Source organism: Apis mellifera, linkage group LG4 (assembly GCF_003254395.2).
Source record: "Apis mellifera strain DH4 linkage group LG4, Amel_HAv3.1, whole genome shotgun sequence".
Lineage (NCBI taxonomy): Eukaryota > Metazoa > Arthropoda > Insecta > Hymenoptera > Apidae > Apis > Apis mellifera.
The window spans coordinates 10,326,829-10,346,578 of NC_037641.1; the positions used below are offsets into that span (position 1 = coordinate 10,326,829).

General features: G+C 36.1%; 1 protein-coding gene across 5 annotated transcripts in view; it reads left to right on the forward strand.

The window, feature by feature from the left end:
• The first annotated feature begins 1,865 nt into the window (after positions 1-1,865).
• The window catches only part of LOC725092 (E3 ubiquitin-protein ligase RNF220), a 130,471-nt gene continuing 112,586 nt past the window's right edge, over positions 1,866-19,750 (forward strand). For 2 of the 5 annotated variants that reach the window (XM_006567279.3, XM_006567282.3), the window contains exons 1-3: positions 2,199-2,817; positions 4,565-4,678; positions 9,210-9,759. In XM_006567279.3, the coding sequence (XP_006567342.1) occupies positions 2,764-2,817; positions 4,565-4,678; positions 9,210-9,759 (718 nt within the window). In that variant the 5' untranslated portion in view covers positions 2,199-2,763. Of the gene's footprint in view, positions 2,179-2,198; positions 2,818-4,564; positions 4,679-9,209; positions 9,760-19,750 lie in introns of those variants that run through there. The other 3 variants (XM_006567281.3, XM_006567280.3, XM_001120981.5) reach the window with 3 other exon arrangements.

Here is a 19,750-nt window from a genome sequence, read left to right on the forward strand (position 1 = left end):
ATCTAAACTTTTTATTTAAAAATTCATATTCTCTTTATGTTTGATTTAAAAAGTATTACTTGATTATTTAATTATTTTCATTATTAAATAAATTGATATATAATAATTATTTGAAATATATCAGAACTGTATAAAATATGTACATAATAATCTTTACAGCAAAGTATATTAAAAAAAAAAAATAAGACTTGGTATTATTATTTCGCGTATATAAGTATATATTAAATAATAAAAGAAAAAATATTTGAGAGTACAGAACTGATATTAAATATATGTAAATTTGTGTATATTTCAAGTTTAAAGATTGGAAATATTTTATACACTACCTATTATTTTATCCTATTGTTTTATCCGATTTTTTCTGAAATTTACTCTTCGTGATATTATTTAGCATTATACTGCATAATTTAATTTTTCAATATTGTGTGTTAAAAAAAATTATAAATGTACATGTTAATAATTGTATATTTCATATTTTGAACATCGAATTTCGATACCACTTTAAATAAAATTATTACACACATTTTTGTAACTCTGCTTTTATATATTTTTTCTTAATTAATAAAATATAAAATGTAATTACAATACTTCGAAGCAATACTTTAAAACATAAATTTATTATAACAAAAATTTATATAGATAAAATTTATTAGCGGAATTTTAAACGTATAATCTATGATCTTCATTAATTTAATTTTTTATGTGTAAGACTTAGCCTGAATTAAATGAATAAATGAAAAAACAAAATTTTATTATTCACGAATATAAATAGATATGGAACAAGAAAATTGAATCACGTTGAATATTATATTCAATATTTCGTTTGTGCTACAAATTTTTATGTAGTTATCATTTGTAGAAACATTAGTGTACGAATATATCTGTTGATAATATACATTTTTTTTCATTTATCTCGACTTTTTTGTAGCCTATTAGATTATTTATTAAATTTGGTTGAAATTTTCTTAAAAGTAAAATATTTTTAGCAATTTTATTATACAAATTGTTATATTTAACTGAAATGTCTAATTTCGACCATTTTCTAACAGATGGCAGCACTTACTAAGTTGGCTGTTTTTCAAAGATAATATGTAAAGATATTTTTACTTAAAAAGTTTATTTAAAAATATATTATTACTAATACTTTTGTATAATTTCTCACATAAAATGTTAAATGATACTGCAATTATTTAAACAATTTAAAAATCGTAAAATCTATAGAATCTATAAAAATGAATATATGTATTATATATATATAGTTATATATTCACGAATCTTTTAATAACACAAATTTTTTTATGAATTTTAAGAATTTTGAAGAATTCATATACGGAAATGAAAAATATATATTTTTTAATTTTCTAAAATAATCTAATAATATTTTTTATATGTTATATGTGTAATTGACATTTATATATATTTATGAATTATATTGTAAATTTGAAAAATTTTATTTAAATTCCTAAAAAAATGTAATTAAATAGTCGATTATATATTATAATTATAATTATAACGACTATAATTTTATCGATAAATTTTCCAGAAAAAATAATATAATTATAAGAAACTTATAATTACTCAGAAAAAATTAAATATATATTTTATATAAATTTTCAAACTTATGTATCAATATATATATTTATATATATTGATTTAACTTAAATATTTTATATTTTTAAGAAAAACGATTTAAAACCGAAATTAAAAATGATACACTTTTCTTGTCATCACAATCGAAGAATATAATTATAATATAGTTATGAAGTTTAGGTAAAATAATCTATACATGATTGATTATATTATTATATTAAAACTATTCAAAAAATGTTTATCATAGAATATACAGGATTATTCACTTTTATCACAGAATATTCAAGGAAGAATTAATTATAAAGAAAATTTACGTATAAATTTGATTGTTATCGCAAGAAATTATACAAGATATTACCAGTCGCGCAGTCAGCGCACGATTAAACCTCGATGTATCGCGGCAACGATTGCGCATGAAACGTGTGCGCATGCCACGCATGCGTATTACGAAAGTGGTGCTACAGTGGCGCCAGTAATGGCGGCGGAAAACACGCGCGCACGCCAGCACCGCCGCCGGTTTGTTTCTCCACGCCTCTACCTCGCCTCCACCACCGCCACCGCCACCGCCACCGTTCTCACGACTCGTGGGTAAGTACCCTCACACTCCAATCAGTCTGCACTCGCATGTCCACGAGGTTGCTCGCACGGGCCTGGCGCCTTCCTCTTGTAATCACCCCTCTCTTGCACCTGGCTCACCACGTTTAGTGCATTACCAGAGACCCGTACCCGGGTGACCGAGCTACTAGTTGAGGTACTCGTCGGGTATTATCATTCGTCGAGAGGTTAGGTCAGAGTGGCCTATCGTGGCGGGATTATATGACTCGTTTGAATTTGAATTCACCCGCGTCACATCGTTTCGTCAATCAAATTGTTATCCGTTTGTTGTTTTTTAATATACTATATCGTGATTAACAAGTTTCGAATTAAACGTTACGATAGTTGTCAAACGAGTTTACAATTTATCGAAGCTATACGAGAACGTCGAACCGCGTGACAACCGCGCGTTGAGGTTAGGTTGTTCACTGCCTAACGCGCCTTTTTCGAATAGATTGCTCGGGACTTTATTCCGGTTTAATCGATTTATACGGATATTAGTGTGAAGGAACTGTTGGTGATAAGAACACGTTTCCTAAGCGACGGATAAGGACGATGGGACCCGTGGAAATAGAGTGAATGTTTTCGAACGGTCGTATTTCGTGCAGTGACTTCTTTGGTGTACAGCAAAATGTACGCGGATGGTGATTAATATATACGCGTATACACGCATACACATGACACATCTTTAGGAATATAAATATATTTTTTATTTTTCATCAATTACAATACATGGAAAAATAATCGAAACAAGGTTAGCCTGTTGCGTTGTTGCGTTGCAAGTAAATTCACTTTTATATAGTTCGTCCTTTATATTTTAAATTTCTTATAATATTTTAAAAAAGAATTAATCATTTTGTAACATATATCTTTTAAATTCATCTTAAACTTTATTATAAATTATATATTAAATATTTTGCTTAGATTTATTAATTTTTTTATTGTAAATTTAATGATTTTTAATAATGATTCGTTTACTGCATTTAGAAATAAAAATTAATACATAGTACTTCATCTTATGATTTTAGATCTATATAAAATATGAACAATCGTGTTTGATTACTATCAAATATAATTTCTTCAAAGTAAAACATTTATTATATTATTCATTATTAATCAATATATAATATTTCATGCTTGATGCCTGTACTGGAAAAGATCAAATGATAACATATAACTTTTCAACTATTAACTACGTTAAAGTAACGTAATTCTTTATTTTAAAATCAATTTTGAAATTCAAATACGTATTACTCTTACATTTCAATAATATCATTTTGTTAAAATTTAGCGGTAAATATGATAACATTATCGCGTGATACAACGCTGTAATTCGCTGTAATTAAATTTTAAGCGCGATAATATAGTAGATGTTGCAAATTGCCAAATAGTGTTACGTTAGATAAATAAAAGTGGACACTTGCAAGGCATCGCGACGGTTCATATTCGATTCCTCCCGACTTCTTTCCGATATGTTTCCCGACGCGTACTTTCTTGCACTCTTCAATGTACTGTATTTGATCTAATGAGAAAGAAAAGTTGATACAACCGCGATCGATGCAGTTACTCATGGATCAAATTCGATAGCTCTCGTTGAAAGACAAGAAGGAGTGGAAACTGGAGTCATTTGACGGTGGAGTCATTAACTATATCGTATTCGATTGTCTTGAAAATCTACAATTACCACGATTGCATTACGACTCTTTGTCTATCCTTTTTTCCCATCTTTTTCCATTTTTGATTAATCGGATTTTAATAATGGGATTAGTTGAATGAACGATTCACAACTGTTTCTACAAATTTTTTAAATATATCTTTCAATACACACGTCTTTTTTCATATTAAGAAATCAATTATTTATCACAGTTTCAACTAATAAATTGTAATCATAGATCGTTGATGAAAAACAAAGTTTTAAAACGATTTTAAAATCCATTTGATAAAAGAAGTTGGAGGAATCGTATATCTCTCTATTATTACACATTATCAAAATACTTTGCTAAATTTTCTTTTTTTTTTTTTACACAATTTAATATATAAACACTCATCATGTCGAATTTCTTAGTATTTTGCAAGAAATGTAATCTATAAATAAGAACTTGTTTTGTCCATCGAACGTCATCGCAATACCTCGAATATTTTATATATATTTGCTATTAATATACTAAACTTAAATACCATTAATTACTAAGATTTTCGACTTGGTATCAACACAGTGAGATCCGTTACACACGTATCACACTTATCGTCACTTTCGTTCACTTTTGCGGGAATCCGCGATCATTTTCGACACGTTTCGGTTTCCGTGCGGAAAATCGGGACGCGAGAGGGAGAGATCGAAAGAAGATTGAGAAATGGAACACGGCCATGTCTGTTCTAGATGGATAATTCTGCGTATGTGCCGAATCATCTACCGCCGCCATCCCTGGTCGTGTTTTCACAGGCCGGGGGGCTGCCGGAGGCTCTGAGAATGCAAAGACCCTTCAATCCACAAGTTAGTGTCCTATTATCCTTACCTTATATACGCCTAAGCCTGTGTTTGCTTCTACACCTATCTGTTTCTCGAAATCTGGCGAAAATAATAAAGCTCCACCCGTCACGCTTGTTGTTGTCATCTTCCATCGCGATTTTTCGAAATCAAAATTTCCTGCTCGAATATTTCTGAATGTTATTTTCGCCAGTGTTTGGACAAGAAGAGAGCAAGTTTTGTAATAACGAAACGACATAGGTGCTTGGAATTGACATTCATTCGTCGCATTCGAGAAACGTAACGGAATGAAATTCGGAATTGTTTAGAAAATTGAATCGTAGGCAATTGTATCGTGAGCTGAAAAAAGAAAAGAAAAATTTAAAATCACGCAATTTTAATATAAAAGCGTGACGTGTAAAATGAAAATTGAAGTGTAATCTCTACACTTTTAATAATTTATCGCGAATTCATTTGCCGGCTGGCCTATTATATCATAGTGAATAATAAAAGGACACCGGGCTGGAATCTTTATGCCTGGAAAAATGTCAATTTCAATGGACCAGCCACAGTTGCAAGTCGTTTTCGACCGCTTTATGCACACAAATGGTAATTAATGCACGCTTTGAATGGGGATTTTGCTGAAACTGTGTACCGGTGCCGATGTATATGCATGCGCGAAATAATAGTGTACATGCCATTTATAACCAGGCAGGCGGTTATCAATTATTTTACAATAGCAATCTGTAGAAAAAAACTTAATTCAAAACGCTGGGCTAGGGGCAGGGCAAAGGTACGACGAGTTATTATTGTAAGTATATCGTATACATACATAAGCATAGACGCGAATATCTGTCGCTACTGTCCTAAGTCTTATCTTCTATTCTTCCACGCGAGTTTAACATGAATTTCGATACGTAGTATAAGACAGTGGAACGGTCGAAACCCGTTCGAAAAAATGTGTATACATTTTTAAAGTGTTTATTAACGAGCTCGTTTAATATACACGTCACAGAGGGAGATATTGTATTATTGAAACCGATTGCAATATGTATGCTTGGAATAAAAATAGAGGCACGGATACCTTTCGAGACACGTACGAAACGATTGATTGGAATCGGATAATAAAATGTGGCAGCATATCAAAATTCGGTGTTTTAAAAAAAAAAAAAGAAAAAAAAAACAAAAAAATGAGATAATTTCGTTGGAAATTAATCGCGGCGGAACGACGAAATTTGCACGCGTTTTTGCCGCGTAACCGCGAACGAATATAAATACCTGAAGAAAGGGAGAGAGAGAGAATAAAAAAGAAAAAAGAATAAAAATATAAATATACAGGAAAAGGGACGAACATCGATCGGGCGGGAATCATGGACGATTGAAAAATTCTCCACGACTTAATTGAAGTAATAATAAATGCCTAATATAAATGAATGAAATCGAACGAGGATCGCAGAAGTAGAAATGCGCGGACAAACCTGCACCTCATTTCCTCGTATAAAAGAATAATAAACTAATCGTGCCGTACTAATTCCCTCCCCCCCCCCCCCCCTATAACTGGCCGGGCGCGCATCATTATTGGTCCGATGAAATGTTTATCCGGAAATCACGTATCGAGTCCGGCCGCGATTTTCTCCCAGTTTTGATCAGTTTTATGCCCAGATTGAAAATAATATTTAAAAAAAAAAACTGGAAGAGAAGGGAAATGTATTCTTTAACGGTAACGTAACGGCCCGCCCATAATATCGGGATTGAAATGTAATAAGTTTAATTAAAATCGCACGTGGTGGCTGCGTGCAACATATTAATCATAACTAATGACCGTACCACCACGTAATTAATTTGTGATTTTTAATTAATCGGCGGCCGATGCATAACAATCAGTAATCAGATTTTTCAAACTTATGTTATGCTTTCTGAAATTTTTATATACATATATATACACACACACACGTGTGCGATATTTTTCGCTTACCGTCGGAAACGTCGTCTTGTTATATTTCTTCGATTTAGTTAGCTGGGGAAGGTGATTTAAATTCCACATCGTTGGATCGTAATTCATCGTCATGATTGCGCAATTTGCTTTTTTTTTTTTATAATAAAACAATTAACAAAACACTATTCAAATTACATTCAGCTACGTTCAAGCTTCAAATTGACGTGCAAAACAAATATTATTTAACGATATTATTTAATCGTTTGATTTTGTATATAACAGTATCTTTTACGCACGTTCGCGAGATCGATTATTTCGCACGGAACGATTCCGTTAAAGAAATCTACACGATTCCATCGATGGACGCAAGAAGGTGAATATATCGGTAGAGATATTCAATATTAAAATCGACCTGGTCGGAAGGAATAAGGGATTTGAAAAAATAAAAAAGAAATAAAAAGGAAGAAAAAAATTCCACCCCTGTTGCCAAATATCGGAAAAAATTTTAACGTTTCATTTTGAAAACATATATTCGACGACACGACGGCCAAGTTCTAAAATTGTACAAATGTGGCGTAACGGTATGATGTTGGATAGAAACACCTATAAACGCGAGCACGAATATTGATCTGATAGTGCGTAAGCATTGTTCAAATATTAGTATTCGATTTTCGATCGGTAATAAGTAGATATGTTTCCATTTCTGTTTAAAATGCAATAACTCTCTCATAGAAATATTACACCGGCGGTGCAGGGGTTGCAGCGTACACGGGCGGCAGGTATTTTTCGCGAAATTTTTTTCATCCCTATTGAACGCGTATCCCGCGTTTATTTTTCCGAAAACAAATTCTAATATTTGTTGAAACTCTAAATGCGAATGTTTAGCGACGTAATGGCGATTCTATTTGTGCTTCGAAAATGTGATATGTATATATATATATGTATATATGTATATCGGTATACAAAAGATGGTCGATATTAAATCAAAATTAATGAAATACCGATGTTCCACAGCATGTAGATAATATCGTATCGATATTTGGCTTAGGTATATTAAGAATATGAATAATTTATCAAAGTGCGCATCAACTCCATTTCTGATAAATATTATCTAGTTTTTTGAATATAATACAAATATCTGAAATTCTCAATCCCTCTTATACTCCTTACACATTTTCACACTTAAATTTCGATTCGTGTTACATTCTTCGTAACGCGTCGGGACAGATATCGTATCTCTTACTCCCCCTTTTATTAACAAAAATACAGAATTTTCTGACAGGAGTATTTAACGATTTTAGATTTTGTCAACAAATATATACATGTATATATATATACATATAAATTTAAGTTTGCAGAAAATATCGTACGTATGGTTACCCTAGCCTATCTTAATCGTTCGTATCACGATTGTTAATTCGATATTTCTCGTTTTCGGAAATATCGGACAATATTCATGGATAAAACTTATCGTATAATATGTATTACCGGATATCTCATTTGCAGTATGCGGGTATTCCTATGAATTCGAGCACATTGAAATAGCGTATAATACCAAAGCAATATGGCATTATACTGTTAATAACGCGAAACCACTGTGTTATAATAATCCGTCAAAATGTGAAGCTTCTACCCGTCAGTTGTATCATTCAATTCGCCGTGATTGACGAGTCTATTAAGCTGGCATAGTGAATGCCTCGATGGAAATCAACGAGTTGTGTTTTGTAACGTTTATAACAATGGAACATCAGGCCACGGTAAACGTCATCGTTACGAATCTGCCCGATTCGCGGTGAAACGCAGAAATCTTTGATACGTTTAATATTTAAAAAATGCAACTCGTTATGAAAAAAAAAAAGGAAGAAAATAAAAAAATAAAAAAAAAAAAAATAAAGAAAACGAAGCCTGCAATCGCATCGGATCGTTCGATTTTTTTCGATTAAATATAAATGGTGGATTGTTGTGCAGCTTTTGATCAAAGAATCAGGACGCGATTGTCAACGTCTTTCGTTCTTTTTTTTATATATTAATAATTTATATTTATAAAACGCTTGTACATACATCGTATTAGCTGATTGAAGTTAATAAAACGTAGTACTTGATCAAAAATTATTATCAAATTCCATTTGATAGACTTTTTACTAAAAATATGAAAAATATTGAAAAAAATTACTGCCAATGATTTTAATTTTTTGAGGTCGTAACAGGTACACTGATAAAAGGTGTAATACGATAAACCTCCGTATTCATATGAATATTTTTCGTTTGATTCAATTACAATTACGCGATAAATTTGCTGCCCAGATTTGATGAAACGGAAAATAAAAATTGACACAACAATAATCATTCCAATTATTACATCCACTGTGCTCACTCACTCGTCCCAACCTGCTATTTTTACCACTATTTCTCGCCAAAAGGAAAAAGAAAGAAGAAACCTTTGCACCTTAAGAAGCGAATTTTAAAAATTAAAATTAAAAAGCTTCCATTCCTCCTATATATATATATATATATATATATATATATATATATATATATATATATATCTTTACTAAACTCACTTTTAACAACCTTGACCAGATCAGACACCCACCCCTAACGCCAGCCCGTTTAAATGTCCAGGTGACCGACTCGAAGGATCTCCAAGTACCGTTCAGCACCGCGGCATCTCTCGGCTACGGCCTCCATCATATGCTCCACTTGCCACCCCAATTTCTCCACCCTTTGGATCACCGTCTGCCGTTCGGCGGGTTCAGGCCCCTCGGCCCCTCTGCCTTCGCCCCGCCTAGCAAGTGTTTGAAAGTAGAGACCGGGAACGGGCCCGTGACCGGGTCCGGTTTGCCGAGCATCGGCTCGCTGTCGAGCATGTCGAACATGTTCTCGCCCTCGTCCCTGTCCTCCGCGAGCGGAGGCGCCGTGGTCTCCGTTTCCGGGGCGTCGGCGAGCATCGGGGGCGTCGGAGGCGTCGGGGGAGGCGCGGGCGGCGCGTCGGGGCAGGAAGTGGCGCCCCAGAGCCCGGCCGGGTCCGCGAGCCGATCGCCCACCGGGACGGGGACCGGTTCCGTCCCCAATCGAGGTGCCACGCCGGACGACGAGGATCGGGACGCCAATGCCACGCCTGGATCCGAGAACACCGAGCGCTCCACGCCCGAGGAGGGACGCCCTTACAGACGTGAGTTTCCACACGCTCTTTATCTTCCCCTCTTCCTATTCTTTATGATTCTTGGCTTCCTGTTCGGCAACAAATTCTTGCGCCGGTGAACCAACGTATTTTTTACCTCGACGAAGTGCCGCGAGTCGAGTTGCGTTTTTCTTTTTCTTTTCTTTCTTTCTTTTCTTTAAAGGAAAAAGAATTCTCATGGTAATTTTATCAGCGAATTTTGTAAAAGATAAGTCGAGGGTGATTGAATTCTGTTACTTGAACGAAAAAGATTGAACTCTGGTAATCAAAGACGCTACGTGATAGACTTTTAATAAAGAAAAATACAAAATCGAATGAAAATAGAAATAACGGGATGATTTGATAATATATTATAAATAGTGGAGGAAGTGTCTCATTTATCTAATAACAGGCAGCCGGCAGGTTTCATGATTTTTACGTTGACAAACGTTCTATATACAAAGAGCAGCTGAAACGTATATAGGAATTTGCAGAGGAGGAACCACGAAGATTTGTATGCTTAATCTACCTAAGTCGTTTATTTGAATTCTGAGGGGGCGCAACAGCTGTGCCGCGTCTAAAGCCTCGCGCGGGGTTTGTTTCCACGTGTTTGCTTATTTTTCGGTACAGTCTTAATTACCGAAAGATAGAGCCATTCATTTTTCTTGATTTCGTGGCGATCGTTTTTTTCCCCTTCCTCCATCGTCTCTTTTTCGCGAGCTGCCCGTTTCCCCCCGCCAGAAGAAGAGATACCTTATACCTGCGCTTTTCCCCGATAGTTTCTCGCTTCGTGAATTCTTTCACCCCGTCGAAAACGGCACACAGCGCGGTCACGCTTTCCTATAACTCTCTTTTCCTTTCTTTCTCGTCCCGCCTCCCCTACTCGTTTACCGCAGCTAATTTTCGTTTGATTGCGAGACGAGAGGGGAAAAAAAGGAACAAAGAGAGAGAGAGAGAGAGAAGGGGGTTGGAAAAAGGTCGAAGGTGCGCAACCTTGGCGTCAAACCGCTTTTTTTTCACGTTTATTTTTCAAATGGGCAACGCCAGGATAACGATGTCCTTTGACTGTGGCAAACCCTATGACGTTAGCCACGTCGCTAATTAGTCGATATTCACTTTGTGGCGGCGAGTCCGCGTTTCAGAAGGGACACACCGATTCCGCAGAACTGAAACCCAAGCGGTTTCGAATCAAAGATCTTTGAAAAATCGCAATCGAATTTTCGACCAAATTTCATTTAAATATATATATACATATATAGCTTCCATCCAAACTGTCATTTCATTTAATTTTCTTTTTTTAGAATTCAGAAATTGTCCGCGATTTCTACTGTCCTCTCCTCCTTTTTTTTTTTTCCTTTCAATTCTCAACAAGGATGGAAAAAAAAAAAGGAAACAAAACGGAGAAGAAACGGAAGATAAACGTAAAATTTCCATTGAATGGCGGAAACGTTGAAATGATATCTAGCTGGCAACTCGTCTGGGAGGGGAGGGCGCAAAATTTTTTAACTGGTAGAAATTAATTGCGTAATCTACATACAGAGTTGGAGAATTTGCGGGGAAAATCGTGAAATGATCAGCAAATAATTTGATCCTGCGTCTGTGAACCGTTGGTGTGTATTTTAAACTCAACGGTGCATCGTAAATGCTCGCACAGCCGCTCGCCCTTTTTGGTAGCTGCGTCGAGATGAGGGAGGGGGAGGGTTGGGGAGGCGAGGGGGAGGTTTCAACGTATCAATACCTACGCATGAAATATGTTCATAATCACGATTGACAGGGAATCATGGTAAATAGTCATTTGCTACTCCATTCGCGAATTTACATTACGCCTCTATTTGGATCAGACGGCGCAGAAAAATCTGCAATTAATATTACTATGTTGCCTACGTATCTACGACTATGCGCGTAATCATCGACCTTTTGGTCGTCACCGTGATTTATCATTTTCGTTGTTAAAGCGATACGATGTTTTCGTTTGAATCGAAGTGACGAGGGAAAGAGAGAGAGAGAGAGAGAGGAAAAAGATTTCTCGATCAAAAATTTATACGTGAAATTATCTTTTTCTTAATGTTCGCGTCCGTAAAAAAAAAGGATATTTATACGCTTTATGGAAAATTATCGAAATATTGGAAATACAATTTATTTTGGAAAGGAAGAATTTTCACGAATTTTTGCGCGTTGTCGTGCCGCAATTGGAATTATCGTATTAAAAGGTAACAAACGAGAACGCAAAAATTCTCGTCGCATCGATTCTCTGAACACGGTCTCTTTCAGATCAAGTTTTTCCATCAAAATGGTAAAAGGATTGTCCGCGTGAAAAGAAACGGAATCTCTGCGTTTCTGTGCGGTCGAATCGATTATGGGTAGGATCGCGCGTGGAACAGAGGAGGCGGGGAGAGGAGGAGGGCGTGGGGGCGTGAGAGGAAAAAAAGAGAGCAAAAGGGTAAGGGAGATATGAAATATGAGTACGGAAATGCAGATATTTGTCAGGAAATTGATAACTCGAATAAACTCGTCGCAAAACGTTCAAACAGTCTGCCGAACGGGACGATTTTGCCTCTTCTCCCGCCGGCAAACCGAACTGCTACGTTCGGCTCGCTCTTCTGAATGCGTGGTCGCATGTGCACGCGTGCTCCCGCGTAACGTGGTGGTGTGTGCGTGTGCATGCAGAGGGCTCTCCCCTCTCGTACGCGTATTACGACGTATCGGTATAAAATTTACGCGTCACCCTGATATACTGTTTCGGCCAACTGATTGTAAACGAATTTTATAGTCGCCTGTATTTTTCGCTAATTTCGTTGTACAACTTTTCCAGATATGTGGCATTACACTGATTGCGCGTAGATTACGTCGTAACTTTGCCCATAACTGTGTTTTTCATTCGCCGCTGATTCGGATAACGAGATCATCGCCCGGTATCGGATATATTGATTATCTTTATTTTTCGATTTTTTTTTTCTCTCTTTTTTTGGAATCATTTGTTTCGCGTCACTCGTGCGAAAATATGTCCTCTCTCTCTTTCTCTCTGTCTGTCTCTGTTGTGACTCAGCGTTGATTTTCTTTCGATTAATTTTTTTTCTTCTTCTTTTCGAATATATTGGTACAGCGTCGAGGAAATAAATGAGTTTTAGCTTAGTTAAAGTATATGTATTCGGGCATTTCATTATACGATAACACATAGATAATGTCTTCCGCGGAAAATTTGCAACGTCAAATACAGGCAACGTCTGTGGATATTCATACAATTTCTCATTGGCAAGGTGGTACATTAGTTTAACACTGATGTACGCCGTGGTTCGTTAACGATCAACGGTTATTGGCCGATACTGATTTAGCCAGGGTTGCCTAAATTCATTCGCGTTAAAGAATGATTGACGTATTTTGGCGTTTATACGATTTTAACCGGAAAACGTGATATCATCGTAATGGTAAAGTAGACGTTCCCTATAGAAATTAGCGAAATTATTATTGTTCTCATAGCCGCTCGTTCGTAGAATTTTTACACGAGCAATGAAATATTTTATTTCTTTCTTTTATAGTATTTATATATATATATATTACACGATTGTACTTATTCCATCATTCTTTTCATCCTTATTGTTTAGATTATTTGATTTTTTTTTTTATATTTCGTCGATGATATTTGAAAAAAAAAAAGTTTCCAATAAAATTAGCAAGCATTTCGAAGCTCCCTTAACATATTTTAATTTCTCATATTTATAAAATTTAGTTGACGTTATGGAATTTAAAATTCTTGCATATCTACACGTATCTTTTATCGCGTATTACCCCCCCTTGTTGTTTTTATACAAACATAAAAAAGCACGCGATTGGACAGTTCACTGATATACGAGCACCCAGTGTCACGGCTCCCTGTCATTTATGTGATGCACGCGGTGCACTTTGCACTTTTTTGCGCGAAAACGCAGCTTGTAGTCGATCGTTCATACACATGATCCGTGCATATTTCCGTGAAATGTCCGAGTGAATAACGAGGGAGATTGCGTTTTATTTTATTGTTTTATTATTACAGATTAATTTTCGTTTGATTGTTTTCAACGCGGCTATCGAAAGACGTGACACGAATTTATCGGGGGCTTGAATTCCCGAGGAATTTTATTATTCCAGATATTAAGTGTTTTTTATGTAACATCTTCACGTATTGGAAATTAAATTTTTTTTCCTTTGTTTCTTTTTTTTTTTTTTTTTCGTAGTTGGAAATTCGAGAATTTTCGGCTGCATTTCGTTGCAGATAATGGTCATTTCTATCATTCGTTTAGGATATATAATTAAATTACTTTAAATTTTATTACGTTACATTATTTCGTTATTATTTCTTTCTTTTTTTCTCTCTCTTTTTTTTTTTTTTTTTTTTTTTTTTTTTTCGTTTTGAAGAATAACGCGAATACAGAATTTTAATTTTGCGTCACAACCGTAAAGAATAATTTGATATAATATTACATTACGTACTATAAATATTATAATTTTACAAATGAATGTAGCTGAAAGTATAATAAAGAGAGTAAAAAAAATGCGAGCATTGTTCCTATATATCATTGTAGATTTTTCACATGACCAATGTTCTAGAACAGAAGTAATAAGTTTTCGGATAATATGTGCCTTTGATAAGAAAGTAAAAATGAGAAGACCGAAAATGTTGTTATAAATTTTCTTTCTTTCTTTCTTTCTTTCTTTTTTATATCTCACTGCACTTATAATTCTCTTCTTTTAACTCGCTCATAAAATCTGCTCGCTTATTATTTGAAATTAAACACACAAACAGTTAAAGTTTGACTTTGGATTGACGTTAAATTTTCACGCTTAGGATAGAATTTGAATTGGACAAGGTATTGAGCAACAATACTTTACAAAAATCGTTGCTCTCGAATACTTGAATCGACAACTCTTATCTTATCTCATCGATTAAATTTATGGATAGCTACCGAAGGGGGGAAGAGAAAAAATGTTGAGCGAGCTCGAAGGAAGGATTAATTTTGACAACGTGTCTGGTGGAGAGTGATGTGTGTGTGTGTGTGTGTATGCGTGTGGCACGGTTGAAATCGCTTTCATGGCACGTTTACACGGGATTCCTAATGGCCTTCTCACGCAACCACCGTAAAATAGAGAAATCATTGTAAAAGGTCCGAACGACCTGCACCCTTCCTCCCGAGGAGGAAGGGTGGAAGGGTGGAAAAATTTGATTATCAAATAATTCGTTGGACGTGATAGTAAATCGCGGTCTGGCTCGTCGTTTCGTGCAACGAATACGAAATGAGGATAACTGCTTGTACGCGATGTACGAAGGCGATGATGAAACAAACGAACAACTCCTCCAAAGGATTTCCAGAAAATCTTTCCTTTCTTCCTTCCTTTTGAACGTGTTCTACTCGAACGAAAATAATATTTCGTACAAAATAGTTAGACACGTAATTATTTTTAACACAGAGATTAAAATTGAAACTTTTTAAACTATTTTACAATTATTTGCGAACGAGGTCCGTTTTAAAGATCCGTATTAAGATTAAAAATGATCGAAATCGAGTATCGTGGAAGCGATCACGATTGGATTTTGGTCACGCGTATTTTGGGGGGAGGGGGAAAAAAATCACCCTCGTTGGTTATAAAACACAGGTCTGTAAACGCGCATGAGCTAGAGAGGAGAGGGGAAACGGATGTTTGACGATGGGGGGTGGCGTGTCTCTGACCTATATTACCGTTCAAATTTTTAATTGCATTTTTTCAATTGTCAAACAGAGACAAGGGGTGCCTTATGGCCCGTACCAATCTCATGTCCGACCATTGTCCTCCTGTTCGTTTGTATTCGATGAGAGAGCACGGCGACGAATGGCGACATTGCAGACACGGTGCGGCCAATTACCAATCGCTCTTGCGGAACAATAAAGCGAAACCGTTGGGGGGAGGGATGGGGGTGCAGGTGGAGGAGGAAAAAAAATCTTGTCGAAAGTGCCGCGTTTCATATCTATACCTAACCTGCGTCTACACGCGTGTATAATCATATCGAAAGGAAAGTAAAAGTTACATTTGTACGAACAATAATTGTATAATGGAGTGAAAATAACTTTGCAAGTCGTAATTAAATCATAAGGGATCGAAAATTTCTTGATTGACTCTTCAATCATTATTATTATTATTATTATTATACTTAAATAAGAATTATCTTATTTATGCTTAAAATTGGAAGAATCTTGGAAGAATAACGCGAAGAAGAAGATTTCAATTGGAAAATTTTTCTTTAGAATTACGAACGAATCGAGATGAGAACGAGGTTTGAAGGAACGAGTCGTTTTTACGATTCTCTCATTTTTTTTTTTTTTTTTTCCCCTCTCCTTTTTCCTTCTCAACATTTCGGAGACGGATGAAAACGGATTAAATCGTTTACGATGAATATCTGATTCTGGTCACATGACTGGTTAAGCAATGTGGCTGGTGGAATGCTGGTCATTTGTAACTCAATAATTCTACTTCGTTTGGAATCCGGTAATCTATACTGGGGCTCGTTATTCACGCATCATAATGAGTTTCGCGTTACGCGCCTTTTCTCGCTGCGGACGGATGGAAAGTTCCTCGTAATGAGTTGTCGATACTCGTAGTTATGGATATTTGCGATAATTGCAATAGATGAAACGGTGGCGAATTTCTTCGACGTGGATATCCCCCGTTAATTTACACTATATACCCTATTATATCTCCCTGAAGATACTTTGCAAACTCATTAACGCTGTTATAGATATTTCTTATTTTTTCAACAATGTGTCTTTAATTAATTTTACATTTTCGGGCAAATGCGCGATACCTCGGTCGGAATAATTCCTCTCCCAGTTCGATAAAAATCTTTCACGTTCATCTTATTCGTGTTACTCGTGCTCCCATTTTCTTATAATATCCTTCCAATTTCTTATATTTGCAAGATTCTTAATACGTTAACCGTTAATCGCGTGTCAAACGTGTACAATTTATTGCTTTTAACGTATTACGTTACGCGTAGAAAATGTTTATGCTACTATAAACAAGAATGAAGTTCCCGTGAATGTTCCATATTCGGTTCGATTCTTTTTTTAAACGATAATTTGTAATTGTATATATAAGAATTTTAGGTAGGTAAAAAGTTTAAGAAAAATTAGAATTATATCTAACATTCACGCTTTTCAACGACATGCACTGTTCTCATTTCCTTTTTTACATCGAATAATCTTTATCGAAACAAAATTAGAAAAAAGAAGAAAGAGAGAATATGGATCAAGTTATTTAAGCACGTTGAAGCATTCGAGAAAAACCGTTTGCCCATAAGTATATACGTTTCATCAAACGAGCACATACGACTCTCGGTTGAGCGCTATGATAACCGGTAGCGATCTATGTCGCGGGTAGTACTTAATATTCATGACTGTATCGAATATCCCCTCGTATACTATTTCTCGTGTCCTCCTTGAATTTCAAGCGACGATCATTCTTCTTCGATGGCGGAACATTTCAACAAACTTGGTGAAATTCCACCTAAGAAAATCCCCTTCTCCTCCTCCTCCTGCTCCCCTTCGATCTCTTCCTCCGTCGACGACGACGAGGACGACGTGTCGGTCCTCGTGTCTCGCTCTCGCTCCGAAGCCGAAGGGAAATAGCCATTCCCGGCGTAAACCTGGGTAAAATGGTGGAAGGCAACGGTATAAAGGGGGAAAGGGAGGGAGAGATAAGCTCGGCGAGAAAGACGTTCGATTTATTGCGGAAGAGGCGAGCGGCGGCAGGTGCAGCTGCAACTGCGGCGACGTGGAGTACGCTCCTCCCGTGATAGGGTATATATAGTCAGCTTCAGAATGGGAGAAGAAGTAGGAGAGAGTGGAAGGTAGCTCAGCATTGGTGGCGGCGTTGCGTGCAGTAAAATAACTGAGACTTAGTGTCCTCCTCCTCTCAACTGCAGCCAACTAGGCGGAGCTCTATATACGTGCTGCATGTGCATTGGGTAAAGACTCCTCCGCCTGGATCCTTGCGCAATGGAAAGGACCGCGTTCTCCTCTCTACGCTCTTCCCTTACTCGTATTTCTTCCCGTCCTTATCTTCCACTCCTCGCTTAAACTCGCCTATTCGCACTCGCTCCCGACCACCACTTTTCCACCACAGTTTCATGCTGGACCGTTTAATGCTTGCAATTCCTGCGCTCATCGATCTTCCCGTTCTTTTTGTACGCTGCGTCTTGCTCGTAATTGCTTTTTTGGTTTTTCGAATCTTTCGGTTCTTGCTTGCTGCGTTGCTCGGTAAAAATCGGGGTTCGAAATTGGAGAGGCATTCATGGAGTAAAAGTTGGATGATACAATAGTAAATATATTTAATTTTTTGCCTGGATAGAAAATTAGGATCTGAAGGATGGTAAATAATTGTATCTATGATTTTTTTTACTCGAAATAATTATAATTAAGCGTATAGAAAATTGGGATTCGAATCGATTCTTTCTTCTCGGTAAAAATCGGGGTCCGAAATTGGAGAGGCATTCATGGAGTAAATGTTGGATGATACAATAGTAAATATATTTAATTTTTTGCCTGGATAGAAAATTAGGATCTGAAGGATGGTAAATAATTGTATCTATGATTTTTTTTACTCGAAATAATTATAATTAAGCGTATAGAAAATTGGGATTCGAATCGATTCTTTCTTCTCGGTAAAAATCGGGGTCCGAAATTGGAGAGGCATTCATGGAGTAAATGTTGGATGATACAATAGTAAATATATTTAATTTTTTGCCTGGATAGAAAATTAGGATCTGAAGGATGGTAAATAATTGTATCTATGATTTTTTTTACTCGAAATAATTATAATTAAGCGTATAGAAAATTGGGATTCGAATCGATTCTTTCTTCCGTTCGACGAAGAAATATAATAGAGAGAATTTTGATTTTTATCTCAAATTTCAATATTGTTTACTCGATTATTTAATAATTGTAATTGCAATAAAAAAACTTGCGTTACGAAACGAGTCATATATACGGGGAGATCGTAAATGAAATCATTGGAAGGCGGCATCGATCGGTGTCAAGTGCAATGCTTCTCAATTTAGAACCGTGGATCGCATTCTCTTTAGAGTTTCCGAGGGTTTAAGACCCTTATCTGATCGTAGATCTGTCAAAACACTAATTCTGACATCCGATACCTCGTTACTTTACGTTTGACTGATTTTACGAGCTTGTTAATCGTGGCGCGTACATAATTCGAGATAAGATTCGTTCACACTATTTAGAAGGGGGAGCATGCCCCTCACACTTCGAGAGCTCGATGCTCGAACAACGTAACCTGATCCAGGTTCGAATTCGGAATACTTACCTTAAGCGACGATACTATTATTCTTTATTTTTCTTTTTTACATTTTTATTGACGTATTCGCCAAGCTCTTCTAATCAAAACAAGACCAAACGATATAATTATTAATAAGCGACTAAATTGATATCATCATTTCATTGCCTTCGTGTTTTCTTATATAGATTTAAAATTCAATGCTCAATTTGTAAAAGATTGCATTAATAAGTTAAGCTCTCGTTTATCTGCAACGATCTAAATTTAAAAGTTATCATCAAGTTAAGTTATAAAATGAAACCAAAAAAAGTATTCAATAAAAAATAACCGAATTACATTTTCAAGGGATCTCAAACGCGTACATTCTCGTCCCATTTTCACGTCGTATCGCTTATTTGCGGATAGGATCGGCGCATAGTTAAACCGTCCCTCCCGGAGACGTTTTTAAACCAAATCGTGTGTATTCTTCTCGTTTGCCGCTCGGTTGGAAACTCTCCTCCTATCTCCAAAAGAGTGTTTCCTCGAGAAGAAGAGGAGGAGGAGATCACTACGTATAAAGATCGAGGGAAAAGGCGAAGCTAGCTAGGTAGAATCGCCATGGCGATTTCCGGTGTTTCCCCTTTATCTCTCTCTCTCTCTCCATCCGCCGCGAACCACGCGTGCTCTCTTTCCTCGCTCGCGTACAAGCGTCGAGACGCGGCGACGC